Source organism: Mustelus asterias, chromosome 2, assembly GCF_964213995.1.
Source record: "Mustelus asterias chromosome 2, sMusAst1.hap1.1, whole genome shotgun sequence".
Classification (NCBI taxonomy): domain Eukaryota; kingdom Metazoa; phylum Chordata; class Chondrichthyes; order Carcharhiniformes; family Triakidae; genus Mustelus; species Mustelus asterias.
In genome coordinates, this window is record NC_135802.1 from 128,477,559 (window position 1) to 128,493,912 (window position 16,354).

A 16,354-nucleotide genomic window follows, 5' to 3' on the forward strand; every position below is an offset into this window, starting at 1 on the left:
TTGTGGAGCATTGTGGTGCATTCCTGCCACAACTCAGCTTTGTGTGCGGAGCTTCGGAAACATGCGCACAAGTGGCAACCGCACCACTCATCCCAAGTGCAGCAGCAGCAGTGGAACTTGAACAGAACATGGAACAGAAGAACTACAAGCAACTGACGTACTGTGGTGAGTTTAAAGTGTTCACAGTATTCAACTCCTGATCAGTAAAACAGCAAGAGTATTTTTCTTTACACAACAGAGAAGCAGGAAGGTCTGGAGAATATTGCAAAGATGTCCACAAAGTTTTCTTAAATGGGAAGATGGCTGAGTTTAAACTATTTAAACAACGCATGGATTTGTCAACTCAAGACCCGTGCAAACCAGACAGCAAGCTATAAAAATTAGTTTAGACATTAGAAATAAAGGTTTACATAGGCTCAACATATCCAGGCTCACAGAAGAAGACTAATACAATGACGTTTGAAGACCAGTTCAGTAAAGGATGTGAAGGCATTGAAGAGAGTACAGAGGAGATTCACAAGAATGATTCAAGGGATAAACAACTGTAGTTATGAGGATAAGATTAAAGAGCTTTCCTTGGAGAAAAGGAGGCTGAAAGGAGACTTGATTCAGACAGTCAAAATCCTGAGGATATGGACAGGAAAAATAATAAAAAACTATTCCCTCTCAAGAGTACATCAAGAACCAGAGGGTATAGATTCAAAATAATCTGTAAAAGGAGTAAAAGTGATGTGAGGAAAGGAATGAACTTCCTGAGAGGATGGTGGAGGCAGGTTCAATCGAGGTGTTCAAAAGAGAATTGGTTGGCTATGTGAAAAGAAAGAATGTGCAACATTACGGGAATAAGGCAGGGAAGTGGGACTAGGTAGAATGTTCTTTCAGAGAGCCTGTGCAGACTCAATGGGCCAAATGGTCTCCTTCTGCACTGTAAAGATTCTGTGAACGGGGGAGGATGAAAGACGTGCATGACAAGAATGCAGGCAAAGACTTGCCAAGTTTAAAGATAGGACAACAGATTCAAATTCAGCATCCCATAGAAGGTACGTGGTAACCAGCCAAAGTGATAAGGATTTGTCCAAAGCCAAGGTCATATAAGGTCATCACACTCAATGGTACAACTGAGAGACAAAACAGAAAAATCAGGGAAATAGCAAATCCTTAACCACCATACAATTCCAATGTCTCCAATATAAGATCAAGGCAAAATCCAAACTTGACAATTCAACAACCTCAAGTTATCATTCCAGTTGCCAAATCAGGGCATATTAGCAGACTGCTTCTGGGACTTAGGTTTATGAGTTTCTTAACTTTTAACTCTGAAATGCATCAATGAACATTTTCATATATTGTAAGTTATTTTATCTGGAAGTTATGTGGAAGTTATTTATTTGAAAAAAATAGGCAGATGTTGTGGTACACCTTTAAGTGGGTGTGGTGTTCTGTATACATTATAAAAGGGAAATTATGCAGTGTTTCATGTGATTCGGACTTGGTCACAGTTTGTTCTGAGGAAGCTACTGACTCAGACATGTGTGAAAGTTTTCCAACTGTGTATGCTACCAACTTCTTAAATCCTTAATAAACTAACCTGTGTATTTTTGAGTTAACGTACCCCTTGCCTGTTGTTGGTGCCTTGATCTACTAAGTAAGCAAAGGGAGAAAAAAAACACAACACCCACCCCCTCATGCAGCAACCCCACCACCTCAAACCACCCCCCACCCCCATGCACCACCAGCTCACCCCACCTCCTGTTACCCCTGGCTAAACTCTTGCTTTCCATCCCCCATTATCTTCCCCACTGAATAAAGTTTTGCCGGGTCCTTCACCTCTCCAGAACAAAAAATGCAACCCCTCAATCTCTTCTTACAGTTTCCATGTCTTTAGCTTGGTATCAACCTGGATATCTTTGCAGCAGTACAGCAACCAGAATTGCAAACAATGCTCCAGCCAAGTCCATTTATTCAATCATGGAAGTGTGAGTATTGCTGGCGTAGCCAGTGTTTCTTGCCCATCCCTAATTATGCTTGTGAAGATAGGAGTGAGCCATCTTCTTGAGCCCCTGTAGTCCATGTGGCGTTGGTATAGATTTCCAGGATTTGGACTCAGCCATGGTGAAGGAACAGCGATAAAACTCCAGGTCAGGATAGTGATTGACTTTGGAGGGGTACTTGCGGGCGATGGTGTTCCCATGCATCTGCTGCCTTGTCTTTCTAGGTGGTAGAGATCACGGGTTTGGAAGATGCTGTTAAAAGAACCTTGGTAAGTTGTTGCAGTGTATCTTATTGTTGGTACACACTGCTACCACTGTGTGCTGATAGAGGAGGGAATGAATGTTTAAGGTGGTGGATGGGGTGCCAATCAATTGGGTGCTATGTCCTGGATGGTGTTGAATGTCTTGAGTTTTGTTGGAGCTGCATTCATGCAAGTAGCTGGAGAGTATTCCATCAAACTGTGGACTTGTGCCTTGTAGATAGTTTTGGGGAATCAGGAGGTTAGTTATTTGCTGAGGAATTCCCAGCCTGTTTGTGTAGATATGGTATGGCTGGTCCAGTTCAGTTGCTGGTCAATGGTAACCTCCAGGATGTTAAGTGTGGGATTCAGCAATGGTAATGCCATTGAATATCACTGGGTATGGTTAGATGGGACCCTGGTTCGATTCCCGGCTTGGGTCACTGGCTGTGCGGAATCTGCACATTCTCCCCATGTCTGCGTGAGTTTCCTCCGGGTGCTCCAGTTTCCTCCCACAGTCCGAAAGACATGCTGGTTAGGTGCATTGGCCATGCTAAATTCTCCCTCAGTGTACCCAAACAGGCACCAGTGGTGACTAGGGGATTTTCACAGTAACTTCATTGCAGTGTTAATGGCAGCCTACTTGTGACACTAATGAATAAGCTAAACTTTAGATTTTGTCTTGTTGGAGATAGTTATTGCCTGTCACTTGGGTGGCACAAAAGTCACATCCCATATTTCAGCCCAAGCCTGAATGTTGTCCAGGTCTTGTTGCATATGGACAGCTTCAGTATCTGAGCTGTGAATGATACTAAACAATCGTGAACAACCCATTATCATCAAATGAAAACTTCAATTTATATAATGTCTTTCAGATCCCCGATGTCAAAAATACTTTGTAGCCAGGAAAGTACTTTTAAGTGTAGTCACTGTTGTAATGTAGGAAATGGAGCAGCCACCTTATGCACAGCAAGCTCCCACAAACAGCAATGTGATGATGACCAGATAGTTTTTTTTAAGTGTGACGTTCATTGATGGATAAATAATGATTAGGTGACTGAGAATAATTCTTCAGCACTGTTTCAAAATAGTACCAAGATATAGGGAGCGAATCTCCCAGACCGCTGCAGTGCTCTGCGAGTCTCCGGCCTCCGGATTTCCGGCGCCATCAGCTCCGGGCCAGAAATCAGCGCAGAGCTGAATAATTTATGCAAATGATCATCAGCATCTTATACGCGGGCCCAGGACTGAAGTCTCTAGGCCTGCTAGAGTCTCTCCTCCCACCAGCGCCGTTTCACAACAGCTCTCCACTTGCTGGGAGCTGGTGGCTCGACCCCGCTGGAGTGAAGGGGGGGGCTATGAAGGCCCTCCCAGGTGGTCCGGGCTGCCTCCTAGGCACTGTCAGCTTGATCCCTGGCACTGCCAAGGGTCAAAATGGCAATGCCCAAGAGGCACCGTGGCACTGTCCACCAGGCATCAAGCAGTGCCAAGGGGTCAGGGTCTAATAGGGGTGGGGCCTCTGCTGGGAGGAGATTGAAGGGGGTGGGAGATCCCACTGCCACTCTGCACTCGGCGGTGATAGAGAGGGGGATGCCAGGCGGTGACAGAGGGAAGGAGGCCAGTGATCGGGGCTGGGGAGAGGGGGGGGGGCGGGGGGGGACTCGAGCTGTACCGGGGGAGAGGGAAAAGAGGGTCGAGGCTTGCCTGGGGGTCAGCAATCTGGGGGTGGAGAGGGAGGTGGAGTCGCAGGCCAGTGTTGCAGAGTTGGTACGCTGGCCAGCGATCGGGAGGCCGGCAGTGCGGGGCTACTGCGCGGGTGCCGATCTCGGCGCTGACAGATCAGTGCATGCGCAGTGGCCTGCTCAGCGCTCTGCTGCCAGCCTCTCCAGTGGGAATAGGCCCTGCCCCCAGCTTGTCAGCGTGATTCATGCTAGTGCACTCAGTGATGCACAGAGTGCGGGAGATTCATTTTGAAAGTCTTGCTGAAAAAAAAGCAGGATTTACTCCTGTTTGACGCAAATTTGACACTTAGAATTTTTTTGGGAGAATTGCACCCATAGTTTCAAAAGGGCAAAGAGGACCTCAGTTTCAAGTCTCAACTAAAAGATTCTGACAGTGGAGTATTGTCTCTCTCAGCACCGCAGTGGAATGTCAATGTTAATATTGTGAGGGACTTTAACCCACATTTTTCTGACTCAGGAGGTGAGTATGCTACCACTTGGCCACAGCCAACACTTCCAAGAACTCGTGCCCTATTTGTCTGGCCATACATAGCAAGAACTGGTTAGCTTTCCTTACTGTTCCACACATTCCACTGTTGATTCTGATGTTAGATGTCTTTTTTTTAAATCCTCAGTTGCTGCCCATGATGGGAATATATGATGTAATGTTATTCAGTTCGACATTTCCGTACATGACATGTACCAGGTTAGAGGTTTGCCTTTCCATCAAAACTTCCTTACAGCTTACCGTCCTTCCTTGTGGGAACCACTATCGCCTACAAGTAATTTGCTACATTGTAATGTGGCTGGATGGGAGTGTGTGTGTGCCTGTGTGTGTGTGTGCCTGTCTGTCTGTGTGTGTGTGCGCGCACGTGTATGTGGTGGAAGTAGAAGAGGAGACTGGTGCCATATATTTGCACTCCACCTTGGATTGCCCAGTAACTGTCCGCCATGATAATTTAATACTTTAGAAGATGTTTCACCAATTGTTTTATAAGTGTGTGATACTCACCATAATTGTGTGTTTTGGAAACTTAGCCCGGACAGTTTTAACCGATTCCACAAAGTATTCGGAGTAACCATTTGCAACATCCAGACAGATGTATTTGATGGCTGGGATTGTTTCTAGAATCATGTAAAGCTTGTCCAAATCTGCCTGGCCAGTGCCTGAGCTAACAGCTATATGCTGAAGACAGAAAGAGAACAAGGGACAGAAAGAAATAATTAGAGAACGATCATTCAGAATACTTCTCAAAACTCTACTATATTCAGAAACTTTAAAGGGGTATGATGAGTAATTTTACAAATTCACTCACTCAGCCTCTAACTCTGTCCACTGGAAATGTAGATCAGAAATTAGGTGTAGAGTTCAAAGGCCTCCTGTTTTTTTCAGCCCTTCAACATTATTTGATAAAAATTCACTATGCCCAAATTCTAACTCTGCAATTCCAGCTGATGGGAACGATTTGTGTCAAAAGTCACATTCGTTAAATTTATGGTCATGCAGTGTAAGGTCCAATTATAATTAGGGATGGGTTCCAACAGGAAGCTAGGCCTTAACGCTCATGAGGAAATCGGGACTTCCATTCTATCCACACAGACGAAAAAAATAACTTTCTGGTGCTGCCCACCCCCCCAACAAAGATGGACAGCACCAGTGTAAGCAAAATATACAAGGCACTACACTATTGACTACTGTAAATGTGATTAGCAGTTGTGGCAGTGTTTTATCACAGTACAGATAACCTAGTAGCTCAATTTCATCCCATAATAAACCATAACATTCTCAAATAATACCTCAAGACATTCAGGATGAGATGCTCCAAACTTCTTCCAATCTTCCGGAGAGTAGTGTTTATGAATGGCAGTAAACATCACAAACTGCAAAAGAAACCGGAGCAGAATTTCAGGAAGTGGACTGCAGACAGATAAAGAGCAATCATTGCAACTTGTGTACCCAAATCTGGGAAAAAACTCAAAGTGTCTCCAATATACACACATTGAAAAGCACTATAGAGTCACTTTTATTTACAATACTTTTCAATCTTGTTCAAAGCCATACAGGTTTTTTGCATCCTACACCCAAGCCAGGGCATATCATCAAATAATTAGTAAACCAATAGTTTCAGTTTAATAAGATAGCCTCTTGCCTGTAAAGGTCAGATGGATCCTGATCTGTATCTGATTGAAATTGCTATAGCTTCATGACAGTGGGAGGAGGGCTCAAGCCAGTTATTACAGCTCATTCCTCTAGTCAGACAAGTAAAGCATTCAAGTGAAGGATTTCCCAGTTGAAAAACTTAAGTATTTTTAAACGTTGTTGAAATAATAAAATGAATTATGAAACATTCTACACTTTCATATATTCTCCAAAATTAATTCAGAACATTCAGCACCTAAAAGTTGCAAATGAGCTGGGACTCTGGCAATAACCATTGAAATGAGTGGTACTGTACCAAACTCTATACAGTATTGTCATGATAAACCAAGTCATTGGTATTCTAGTGAGGATGGGTTTTGTGTCCATGTGGTGGTGATTACTACAACTATTTCTTAATCAACTAATGGTGTGTGAGAGGAGCAAGAAAGTATCTTATGCTAATTTATGGATCTGCAATGCTGATGGTGGAGGACTCAACAATGGAATTATATAGGATTACATAAGCAATGCAGCACAGAAGCAAATCACTTGACCCAACCAGTCCATGTACTCCACTTGAGCCTCTTCCTATCTTTCCTCATCTAAACTAGCATTATTATCCTCTATTCCCTTCTCCCTCAATTAATTATCTATCTTCCCCTCGTGCATTTATATTATTCACATCAACCACTCCCCATGGTAGCAAGTTCCACATTCTCATCACTGTTTTGGATGAAGAAGTTTCTCTGAATTCCCGAATGAATTTCTTGGTGACTATGTTATGCTCTTCCCTACAAGAGGGAACATTCTCTCTGAATTGACTCTATCGTGGGGCGGCACGGTAGCACAGTGGTTAGCACTGCTGCTTCACAGCTCCAGGGTCCCGGGTTCGATTCCCGGCTCGGGTCACTGTCTGTGTGGAGTTTACACATTCTCCTCGTGTCTGCGTGGGTTTCCTCCGGGTGCTCCGGTTTCCTCCCACAGTCCAAAGATGTGCAGGTTAGATTGATTGGCCAGGTTAAAAATTGCCCCTTAGAGTCCTGGGATGTGTAAGTTAGAGGGATTAGCAGGTAAATATGTGGGGGTAGGGCCTGGGTGGGATTGTGGTCGGTGCAGACTCGATGGGCCGAATGGCCTCCTTCTGCACTGTAGGGTTTCTATGATTTCTATCAAAACTTTTTATAAATTTTGAAGACCTCTATTCAGTCACCCCTCAGCTTTCATTTTTCAAGAGAAAAGCAACTCAGTCTGTCTTTTCTTGATATGTATACCCACACATTTCTGGTATCTCTTTGTAAATTAGCTGGCATTCATGTGGCATGAATGTAATCTGTTATTTTGCAGCTCAAGCATAGATATTGTCCAAGTCCTGCAGTGACCTGGGATGAGTTATTTCATTATTAGAGTTGTTATGAATGGAACTCTATACTGTGGAATCATCAACAGCACAGGTGGTGGCCATTCAGTCCATCATGCCTGTGCTAGCTCTTTGAAGGAGAAATTATGCTTAGTCTCCCATTCCTGCTTTTTGACCGTAATCCTGTAAGTTTCTCATTTTCAAATACCTGTTCAACTTCCTTTTAAACTTATTTATGGATTCAACATCCACTATCTTTTCAGATAGAACATTCAGATCTCAACAACTCTCCTCCTCTTCAGTCTAGATCTTTTGCCAATGATTTTAAAATCGATGATTTCTAGTTATTGAGCCACTCACCAGATGGATTTTTTTTTTCTGTCAGTTCTATCAAAACCTCTCATCATATGAAATACCATTGTTAGATCACCTCTTAACCTTCTCTGTTCAAAGGACAACAGTCCTAACCTTTCCAACCTCTCCTCATGACAGGCCCAATATTTCCAACCTTTCGGGTTAGCACTGCTACCCATGCTAGGGACATGGGTTCGATTGCCTGCTTGGGTCACTGTCTGTGCGGAGTCTGCATGTTCTCCCCGTGTCTGCGTGGGTTTCTTCCTGGTGCTCCGGTTTCCTCCCACAATCTGAAAGATGTGCTGGTTAGGTGCATTGGCCCTGCTAAATTCTCCCTTCGTGTACCCAAACAGGTGCCAGAATGTGGCGCTTAGGAGATTTTTACAGTAACGTCATTGCAATGTTAACATAAGCCTACTTGTGACACTAATAAATAAACTTTAAAATCCATCATTCATGTTTAAATCTGGTAAAACTCCCTCGCTAAGACCTTTACATCTTGCCTGAAGTGTGGTGGCAAAATTGCCACATACTCTAGCTAAGACCTAACCAATGATTTGTAATGTTCTTGCACCATTTCTTTAGCCCTAAATTACATTGAGGGCAGCTGCTTTTACCTCTCTGGTATCAGTTCTTGTGCCTATGAGCAGATCAAGATGCAATGAGTTGGCAGCTGCACAATTCATAGAATCGTAGAATCCCTACAGTGGAGAAGGAGAGCATTCGGCCTATCGAGTCTGCACCGACAACAATCCCACTCAGGCCCTATCCTTGTAGCCCCACATAATCCTCCTGACACAAAGGGGCAATCCTACCCAGACCTGTTCCCCATAACCCCGAGTTTTTACGCTGCTAATCCCCCTAACCTACACTTCCTGGGATATTAAGGGGCAACTTAGCATGGCCAATAGCTGAAATGTTGAAATGCTGATGACACTTTGATGATTTTATACAAATGCACTGATCCGTCACAGTCATGGTGGTAATAGAAGGTAAACAAAGGGAAAAGGGAAAAGCAATGCAAACTTTAAATTATGGTATGCTGGAATCGGTATAGAGCACTCTCTGATTCCACCAAAACCAGGCAATGGCCTGGTGGTATTATTGGTAAACTATTAATCCAGAAACTCAGCTAATGTTCTGGGGACCTGGTTTCGAATCCCGCCACGGCAGATAGTGGAATTTGAAATCAATAAAAAATATCTGGAATTAAGAATCTACTGATGACCATGAAATTATTGTCGATTGTCGGAAAAATCCATCTGTCCTTTAGGGAAGGAAATCTGCCATCCTTACCTGGTCTGGCCTACATGTGACTCCAAGGTCACAGCAATGTGGTTGACTCTCAACTGTCCTCTGAACATGAGCAACTAGGGATGGGCAATAAATACTGGCCAGCCAGTGATGCCCATGTGCCATGAATGAATAAAAAATTCATCAACACTACAGAAACATCAAGTGTCTTCAAGCTCATCTTCTGAAATGAAGACAGTTACTTCGACCATCTCTGGTACCAAGAAGAAGAAATCCACTTCCAAAGAAAGAACTGTAAATGCCCAGAAGCTGGACTGGATTGGGAGGCAATGAACCTGAGACACAAGGTGTAAATACACTGCAAGGCCCGCCATCGTGCAGCGGCATACGTTGACTTGAAGAGCGCCCAGGGAGCGGTCAGTTCCGAACCTTTCATCTCTGGCACAACCAACATAAAGAAATCTTTGGCATTATGACACAACCAGAGCCTAAGTCATAAGGCATAATTCATGGATAAATCAAACCATTCAAAAGGGACAGATACTTCAGGGGAAGATGGCAAAATGTATGGAAAAATGGCTAAGCTCTTTGACATAGTTTACCATCTGGTGAAGCATTAGCTCCTATTTACCTACTTTCCATCTCTTGTGCATCTTACGAAACAATCTTGTGGATCTTGGAAAGACGTACGAGAAATCAAAACAAGTGCTTACCTTCATTCACTTATTAGCTGAAGATATTAGTCAGTGTTGCCACACTCAGGTGCAATCTGTATTCTATGGCAGCATTGACAGAAGTAGTAAGGAAAAGAGTTGGGCCGGGATTCTCTCAAAAAAATTCTAAGTTCCCAACACGCGGGAAATGGGAGTAAATCCCACCGGTTTTTGAGAGTACTTACCAGCGTAAATCTCTGACACTCTGAACATTGCAGAGTGCCTCAGCATGATTCACTCTGTAAAGTAGGGGGCGGGGTCTATTCCCACCCGAGAGGCCGGCAGCATAGCGCTGTGCGGGCCACAACACATGCGCTGATCTGTCAGTGCACAGATGGGCGCATGTGCAGTGGCCCCCCCCATTGCCGGCCTCCCAATTGCTGGCCTTCCCAGAACACAGAACAGTACAGCACAGGAAACAGGCCCTTCGGCCCTCCAAGCCTGTGCCGCTCCTTGGTCCAACTAGACCAATCGTTTGTATCCCTCCATTCCCAGGCTGCTCATGTGACTATCCAGGTAAGTCTTAAACGATGTCAGCGTGCCTGCCTCCACCACCCTACTTGGCAGCGCATTCCAGGCCCCCACCACCCTCTGTGTAAAAAACGTCCCTCTGATGTCTGAGTTATACTTCGCCCCTCTCAGCTTGAGCCCGTGACCCCTCGTGATCGTCACCTCCGACCTGGGAAAAAGCTTCCCACCGTTCACCCTATCTATACCCTTCATAATCTTGTACACCTCTATTAGATCTCCCCTCATTCTCCGTCTTTCCAAGGAGAACAACCCCAGTCTACCCAATCTCTCCTCATAGCTAAGACCCTCCATACCAGGCAACATCCTGGAAAACCTTCTCTGCACTCTCTCTCTAACGCCTCCACGTCCTTCTGGTAGTGCGGCGACCAGAACTGGACGCAGTACTCCAAATGTGGCCTAACCAGCGTTCTATACAGCTGCATCATCAGACTCCAGCTTTTATACTCTATACCCCGTCCTATAAAGGCAAGCATACCAAATGCCTTCTTCACCACCTTCTCCACCTGTGTTGCCACCTTCAAGGATTTGTGGACTTGCACACCTAGGTCCCTCTGTGTTTCTATACTCCTGATGACTCTGCCATTTATTGTATAACTCCTCCCTACATTATTTCTTCCAAAATGCATCACTTCGCATTTATCCGGATTAAACTCCATCTGCCACCTCTCCGCCCAATTTTCCAGCCTATCTATATCCTGCTGTATTGCCCGACAATGCTCTTCGCTATCCGCAATTCCAGCCATCTTCGTGTCATCCGCAAACTTGCTGATTACACCAGTTACGCCTTCTTCCAAATCATTTATATATATCACAAATAGCAGAGGTCCCAGTACAGAGCCCTGCGGAACACCACTGGTCACAGACCTCCAGCCGGAAAAAGACCCTTCGACCACTACCCTCTGTCTCCTATGGCCAAGCCAGTTCTCCACCCATCTAGCCACTTCTCCTTGTATCCCATGAGCCTTAACCTTCTTAACCAACCTGCCATGTGGGACTTTGTCAAATGCCTTACTGAAATCCATATAGACGACATCCACGGCCCTTCCTTCATCAACCGTTTTTGTCACTTCCTCAAAAAACTCCACCAAATTTGTAAGGCACGACCTCCCTCTTACAAAACCATGCTGTCTGTTACTAATGAGATTGTTCCGTTCTAAATGCACATACATCCTGTCTCTAAGAATCCTCTCCAACAACTTCCCTACCACGGACGTCAAGCTCACCGGCCTATAATTTCCTGGGTTATCCCTGCTACCCTTCTTAAACAACGGGACCACATTCGCTATCCTCCAATCTTCAGGGACCTCACCCGTGTCCAAAGAAGCGACAAAGATTTCCGTCAGAGGCCCAGCAATTTCATCTCTCGTCTCCCTGAGCAGTCGAGGATAGATGCCATCAGGCCCTGGGGCTTTGTCAGTTTTAATGTTCCCTAAAAAACCTAACACTTCCTCTATCGTAATGGAGATTTTCTCTAACGGGTCAACACCTCACTCCGAGACACTCCCGGTTAACACGCCCCTCTCCTTCGTGAATACCGATGCAAAGTATTCATTTAGGATCTCCCCTATTCCCTTGGGTTCTAAGCATAATTCCCCTCCTTTGTCCCCGAGAGGTCCGATTTTCTCCCTGACAACTCTTTTGTTCCTAACGTATGAATAGAATGCCTGCCAGGAACATCTCGTGACCTCTTTTTGCCCTTCTAACTCCCCGTTTGAGTTCTTTCCTACTCTCTCTGTATTCCTCCAGAGCTCCATCTATTTTCAGTTGCCTGGACTTAACGTACGCCTCCCTTTTCATTTTAATCAGATCCTCAATTTCCCTGGTTATCCACGGCTCTCGAATCCTACCTTTCCTATCTTTCCTTTTTACAGGCACATGCCTATCCTGCAGCCTTATCAATAGTTCCTTAAAAGACTCCCACATGCCAGACGCGGACTTACCCTTGAACATCCTCTCCCAATCAACATCCACCAATTCCTGCCTAATCCGGCTATAGTCAGCCTTCCCCCAATTTAGCACCCTGCCCGTAGGACAGCACTCATCCTTGTCCATTACTATCCTAAAGTTAACAGAGTTGTGGTCACTATTTGCCACATGTTCCCCTACCGAAACTTTGACGACATGACCGGGCTCATTTCCCAGAACTAGGTCCAGTATAGCCCCCTCTCTAGTCGGGCTATCTACATACTGTTCCAAAGAACCTTCCAGTACGCATTTTACAAATTCCTCCCCGTCCGGACCCCCAGCTCTAAGCACTTTCCAGTCTGTGCCAGGGAAATTAAAGTCCCCCACTACAACAATCCTATTTTTTCTGCACCTATCCAGAATCTCCTGACATATCCTTTCCTCCACTTCCCGTGGGCTGTTGGGTGGTCTGTAGTACAACCCCAGCATAGTGACTGCACCCTTCCTGTTTCTGAGTTCCACCCACAGCGACTCAGTACATGACCCCTCTAAGTTGTCTACCCTCTGCACCGCGGTAATATGCTCCCTAACTAATATCGCTACTCCCCCACCTTTTTTAGCCCCTCCTCTGTCTCGCCTAAAACACTTATACCCCGGAATATTCAGCTGCCAGTCCTGTCCTTCTTTTAACCAAGTTTCCGTCACCGCAACCACATCCAAATTCCGCATAAGCATTAAGGCCCTAAGTTCGTCTGTCTTACCCGTTACGCTCCTCGCATTGAAGCAGATGCACTCCAGACCTCCAGGCCCAGTCAGGTCCTCCTCCTCCAGAGTGCTCCTCTTCTTAGCTAGCCTTGCCCTGGCCCCCAGCTCAACCCCAGCCTCAGTATTTACTGACCTCCTGTTTTGTTCCCCACCCCCCTGCCACACTAGTTTAAATCCTGCCGAAACACTCTAGCAAAACTCCCAGCCAGGATATTTGCTCCCTTCCAGTTGAGGTGTAACCCATCCTTTCTGTACAGTTGCCATCCTGACTTGAAGATTTCCCAGTTATCTATGAATTTAAAACCCTCCCTCTTGCACCAGTCCTTTAGCCACGCGTTCAACTGTAGAATCTCCCTGTTCCGAGCCTCACTTGCACTAGACACCGGGAGCAGTCCAGAGGTTGCTACCCTGGAGGGCTTACTTTTTAGCCTAGCACCCAACTCCCTGAATTTCTCTCGTATGACCCCCCTGCTCTTCCTACCTACATCATTTTCACCAATGTGTACAATCACATCCGTTTGACTACCTTCCTTTTTAAATATGCTTCCTACCCTCTCGGAGACATCCAGTACCCCGGCACCAGGGAGGCAGACTACCATCCTGGATTCTCGTTCACTCCCACAGAAGCGCCTGTCCGTGCCTCTAACCATTGCGTCCCCCACAACTATCGCTCTCCTAAACCCCTTCTTTCCCTTCCGGACCCCTGAGCCTGTCTCCGTGGAGGCGATCTGGTCCTCGTGGCTTACCCCTGAAGGGTCATCCCCCTCCACAGAATCCAAACAATATACCTATTTTGGAGGGGGACAACCACAGGGGATCCCTCCACAGACTGCTCACTCCCTTCCCTTCTCCCATCTGTTGCCCATCCCTTTCTTTTATGGGAGACTGCCACTGGGGTACTTTCTGGCACATCACCCTTCTGACTATTACCCCTCCTAACTGTGACCCACGTGTCTTCCTTCCGAGACCCTGGTGTCACTACCTGACTATAACATTTATCTATTAATCTCTCATTTTCCCTAACTAAACTGAGTTCATCGAGCCTCAGCTCCAGCTCCCTTACACGATCCTTCAGGAGTTGCAGTTCTACACATCTGGCACAGATATGGACTTCCGGGAGGCAAGTTGTCTCCAGGAACTCCCACATCCCACACCGAATGCAGTATACTGGCCTCCCACTCATACCAGCCATGTCCTTTTTAGTTTTTGGGAGATAAAACAAAAAGGGGGTGTAACCGAAGAAAAACAAACAAACAACCTTCCTCGCCTTCGCCGAAGCCCTGTGAGCCAAAGCCCTTATAGCTCTCACTCTGTCCCCTGCTCACTCCCGATCTCTAGCCAGCCCCGCAACCCCCATGATCGCGGGCCTTCCGACCACCCCGCCTCCTACTCCCCAATCGCTGGCCTCATGAACCTCCCCGGGCCAGCCCCTATGTGTCCCCCACCCCAGTTGCAGTGCCAAGGTACCCTGTAGACAGTGCCAGTTTGCCCCTTGGGCAGTGTCAGGGTGCTGGAGGGGGATGGTATGGAGAGGTCACGAGCGGGCCCGCTAATCATATGAAAATGTTATTCAAATTGACATTTCCATACAATTTCCAGCACGGAGCTGATGACGCCAAAAGAACCTCACCTTGGGAGACATACAGGGGCCGTGATGCCCAGCGTGAATCCTGTGAAACGGGATGTCTAAACTGATGTCTCTCGGCGCACTACTCGAAGTGCAGCGGGCTGGGAGAACTGCCCCCTTGCTGTTCATCAACTATGTAGACAATGGTTTTCCTTCCACAAATGAGGTTGAGAATGCAAAAACAATGGAATCTTGGACTGCATCAACTTAATGTCCATGAAGTAGGGCATTCCAGTGTGGAAAATGAACCCAAAAGGCTTTGGGGTGCAGATGGAGACAGCATCAAATTAGAATCACAGAATCCCTACAGTACAGAAGGAGGCCATTCGGCCTATCCAGCCTGCACCGATGACAATCCCACCCTATCCCCATAACCCCACATAATTGACTGGAGAGCAGAGATCTTTGAAAAGCTGGCTGTTGAAATGCTGTGGCTAACTGGAATGCAGAATTGCACAACAATTAGAATTTGCCGCCAAAGATGTATAGAGGCAGATACCTCACCCAACAGATCGATGGCTTCTTCACCTTATTCACATCATTCTAGACGAAGACACCCAAGCATCTTCCAGAGCTCAATGAAATGTCTGACTTACTAGAGGAATGCTATATTTATTACTTTAAGTTATAATGGAAACTTCCATTTCAATCATTTACCATCCATTTTCTTTGTTACAATTTTGTTTGGAGCACTATTGCACAAACCATGTCTTCTGTGTTGCCAAATTAAGGCATTATTTTGTAAAATAACTTTTTAATCTGGCACTGACACATGGTTAGCATAGTATTCTGATCTGATTAATCCTCGTCTTGGATGAGTTCGTTGGGCTGCCAGAGAGTCTTTCTGTTTGGTTTTCTGCTATCTTATCTATTGGAAGGAAACTCTGAAAAAAACTCAACCCAAGTTCAGAAAGTAACATTACTATGTGACTATTTGCCTGATAATGAAAATGAAAAAGTAAACCCTGAAAATCAAAAATCACTGTATGTGTGGAGTCTGCACATTCTCCCTGTGTTTGCATGGGTTTCCTCCGAGTGTTCCAATTTCCTCCCACAGTCTGAAAGATGTGCTAGTTAAGTGCATCGGCCATGCTATATTCTCCCTCAGTGTATCCGAACATGCGCCGGAGTGTGGTGACTAGGGAATTTTCACAGTAACTTCATTGCAATGTTAATGTAAACCTACTTGTGACTAATAAATAAATAAAACAAAAGGCTCTATTTGAGTGAAACTCAAATAGGGCTTTTATAAAAACAATGATTTTGACCTCTGATATGTTTCAATTAGATCACCCGTCATTCTTCTGAACTCCAGATAAAATAGGCCGAGTCTACTCAATTTCTCTTCAGAAGATAATCACCTTATCCCAGGAATTACTCTAGTAAACTTAGGTTGCAGTCCCTCCAAGACAAGTATGTCCTTTCTTAGTTTCACCAAGGCTCTATAATTAATCTTATCCCTTTTTAATAAAGGTTAACATGACATTAAGGCTTTCTTAATTGCTTGCTGTACCTGCATATTAACTTCTGTGATACATTTACAATGCATCCAGATCCCTCAAAAGACCAACATTTCCCAGTCTCTCACCATATTAAAAAAATCCTGCTTTTCCTTTTTCTACCAATGTGAAAATGTCACACATCTCCACATTATATTCCATCTGTAATAATCTTGCCCAATCACTCTTTAACCTGTCTGCATCCTTTTGCAGCCTCTTTACAATTTCCTCACAGCTAAAATTCCACCCATGTTTCTA

General features: G+C 45.3%; 1 protein-coding gene across 2 annotated transcripts in view; it reads right to left on the minus strand.

Moving 5' to 3' along the window:
- gmpr (guanosine monophosphate reductase) overlaps window positions 1-16,354 on the minus strand; it is an 82,954-nt gene that overhangs the window by 54,579 nt on the left and 12,021 nt on the right. For both annotated transcript variants that reach the window (XM_078241406.1, XM_078241416.1), the window contains 2 exons: window positions 5,749-5,832; window positions 4,964-5,137 (listed from right to left, as the gene is read on the minus strand). In XM_078241406.1, the coding sequence (XP_078097532.1) occupies window positions 4,964-5,137; window positions 5,749-5,832 (258 nt within the window). The remainder of the gene's footprint in view (window positions 1-4,963; window positions 5,138-5,748; window positions 5,833-16,354) is intronic.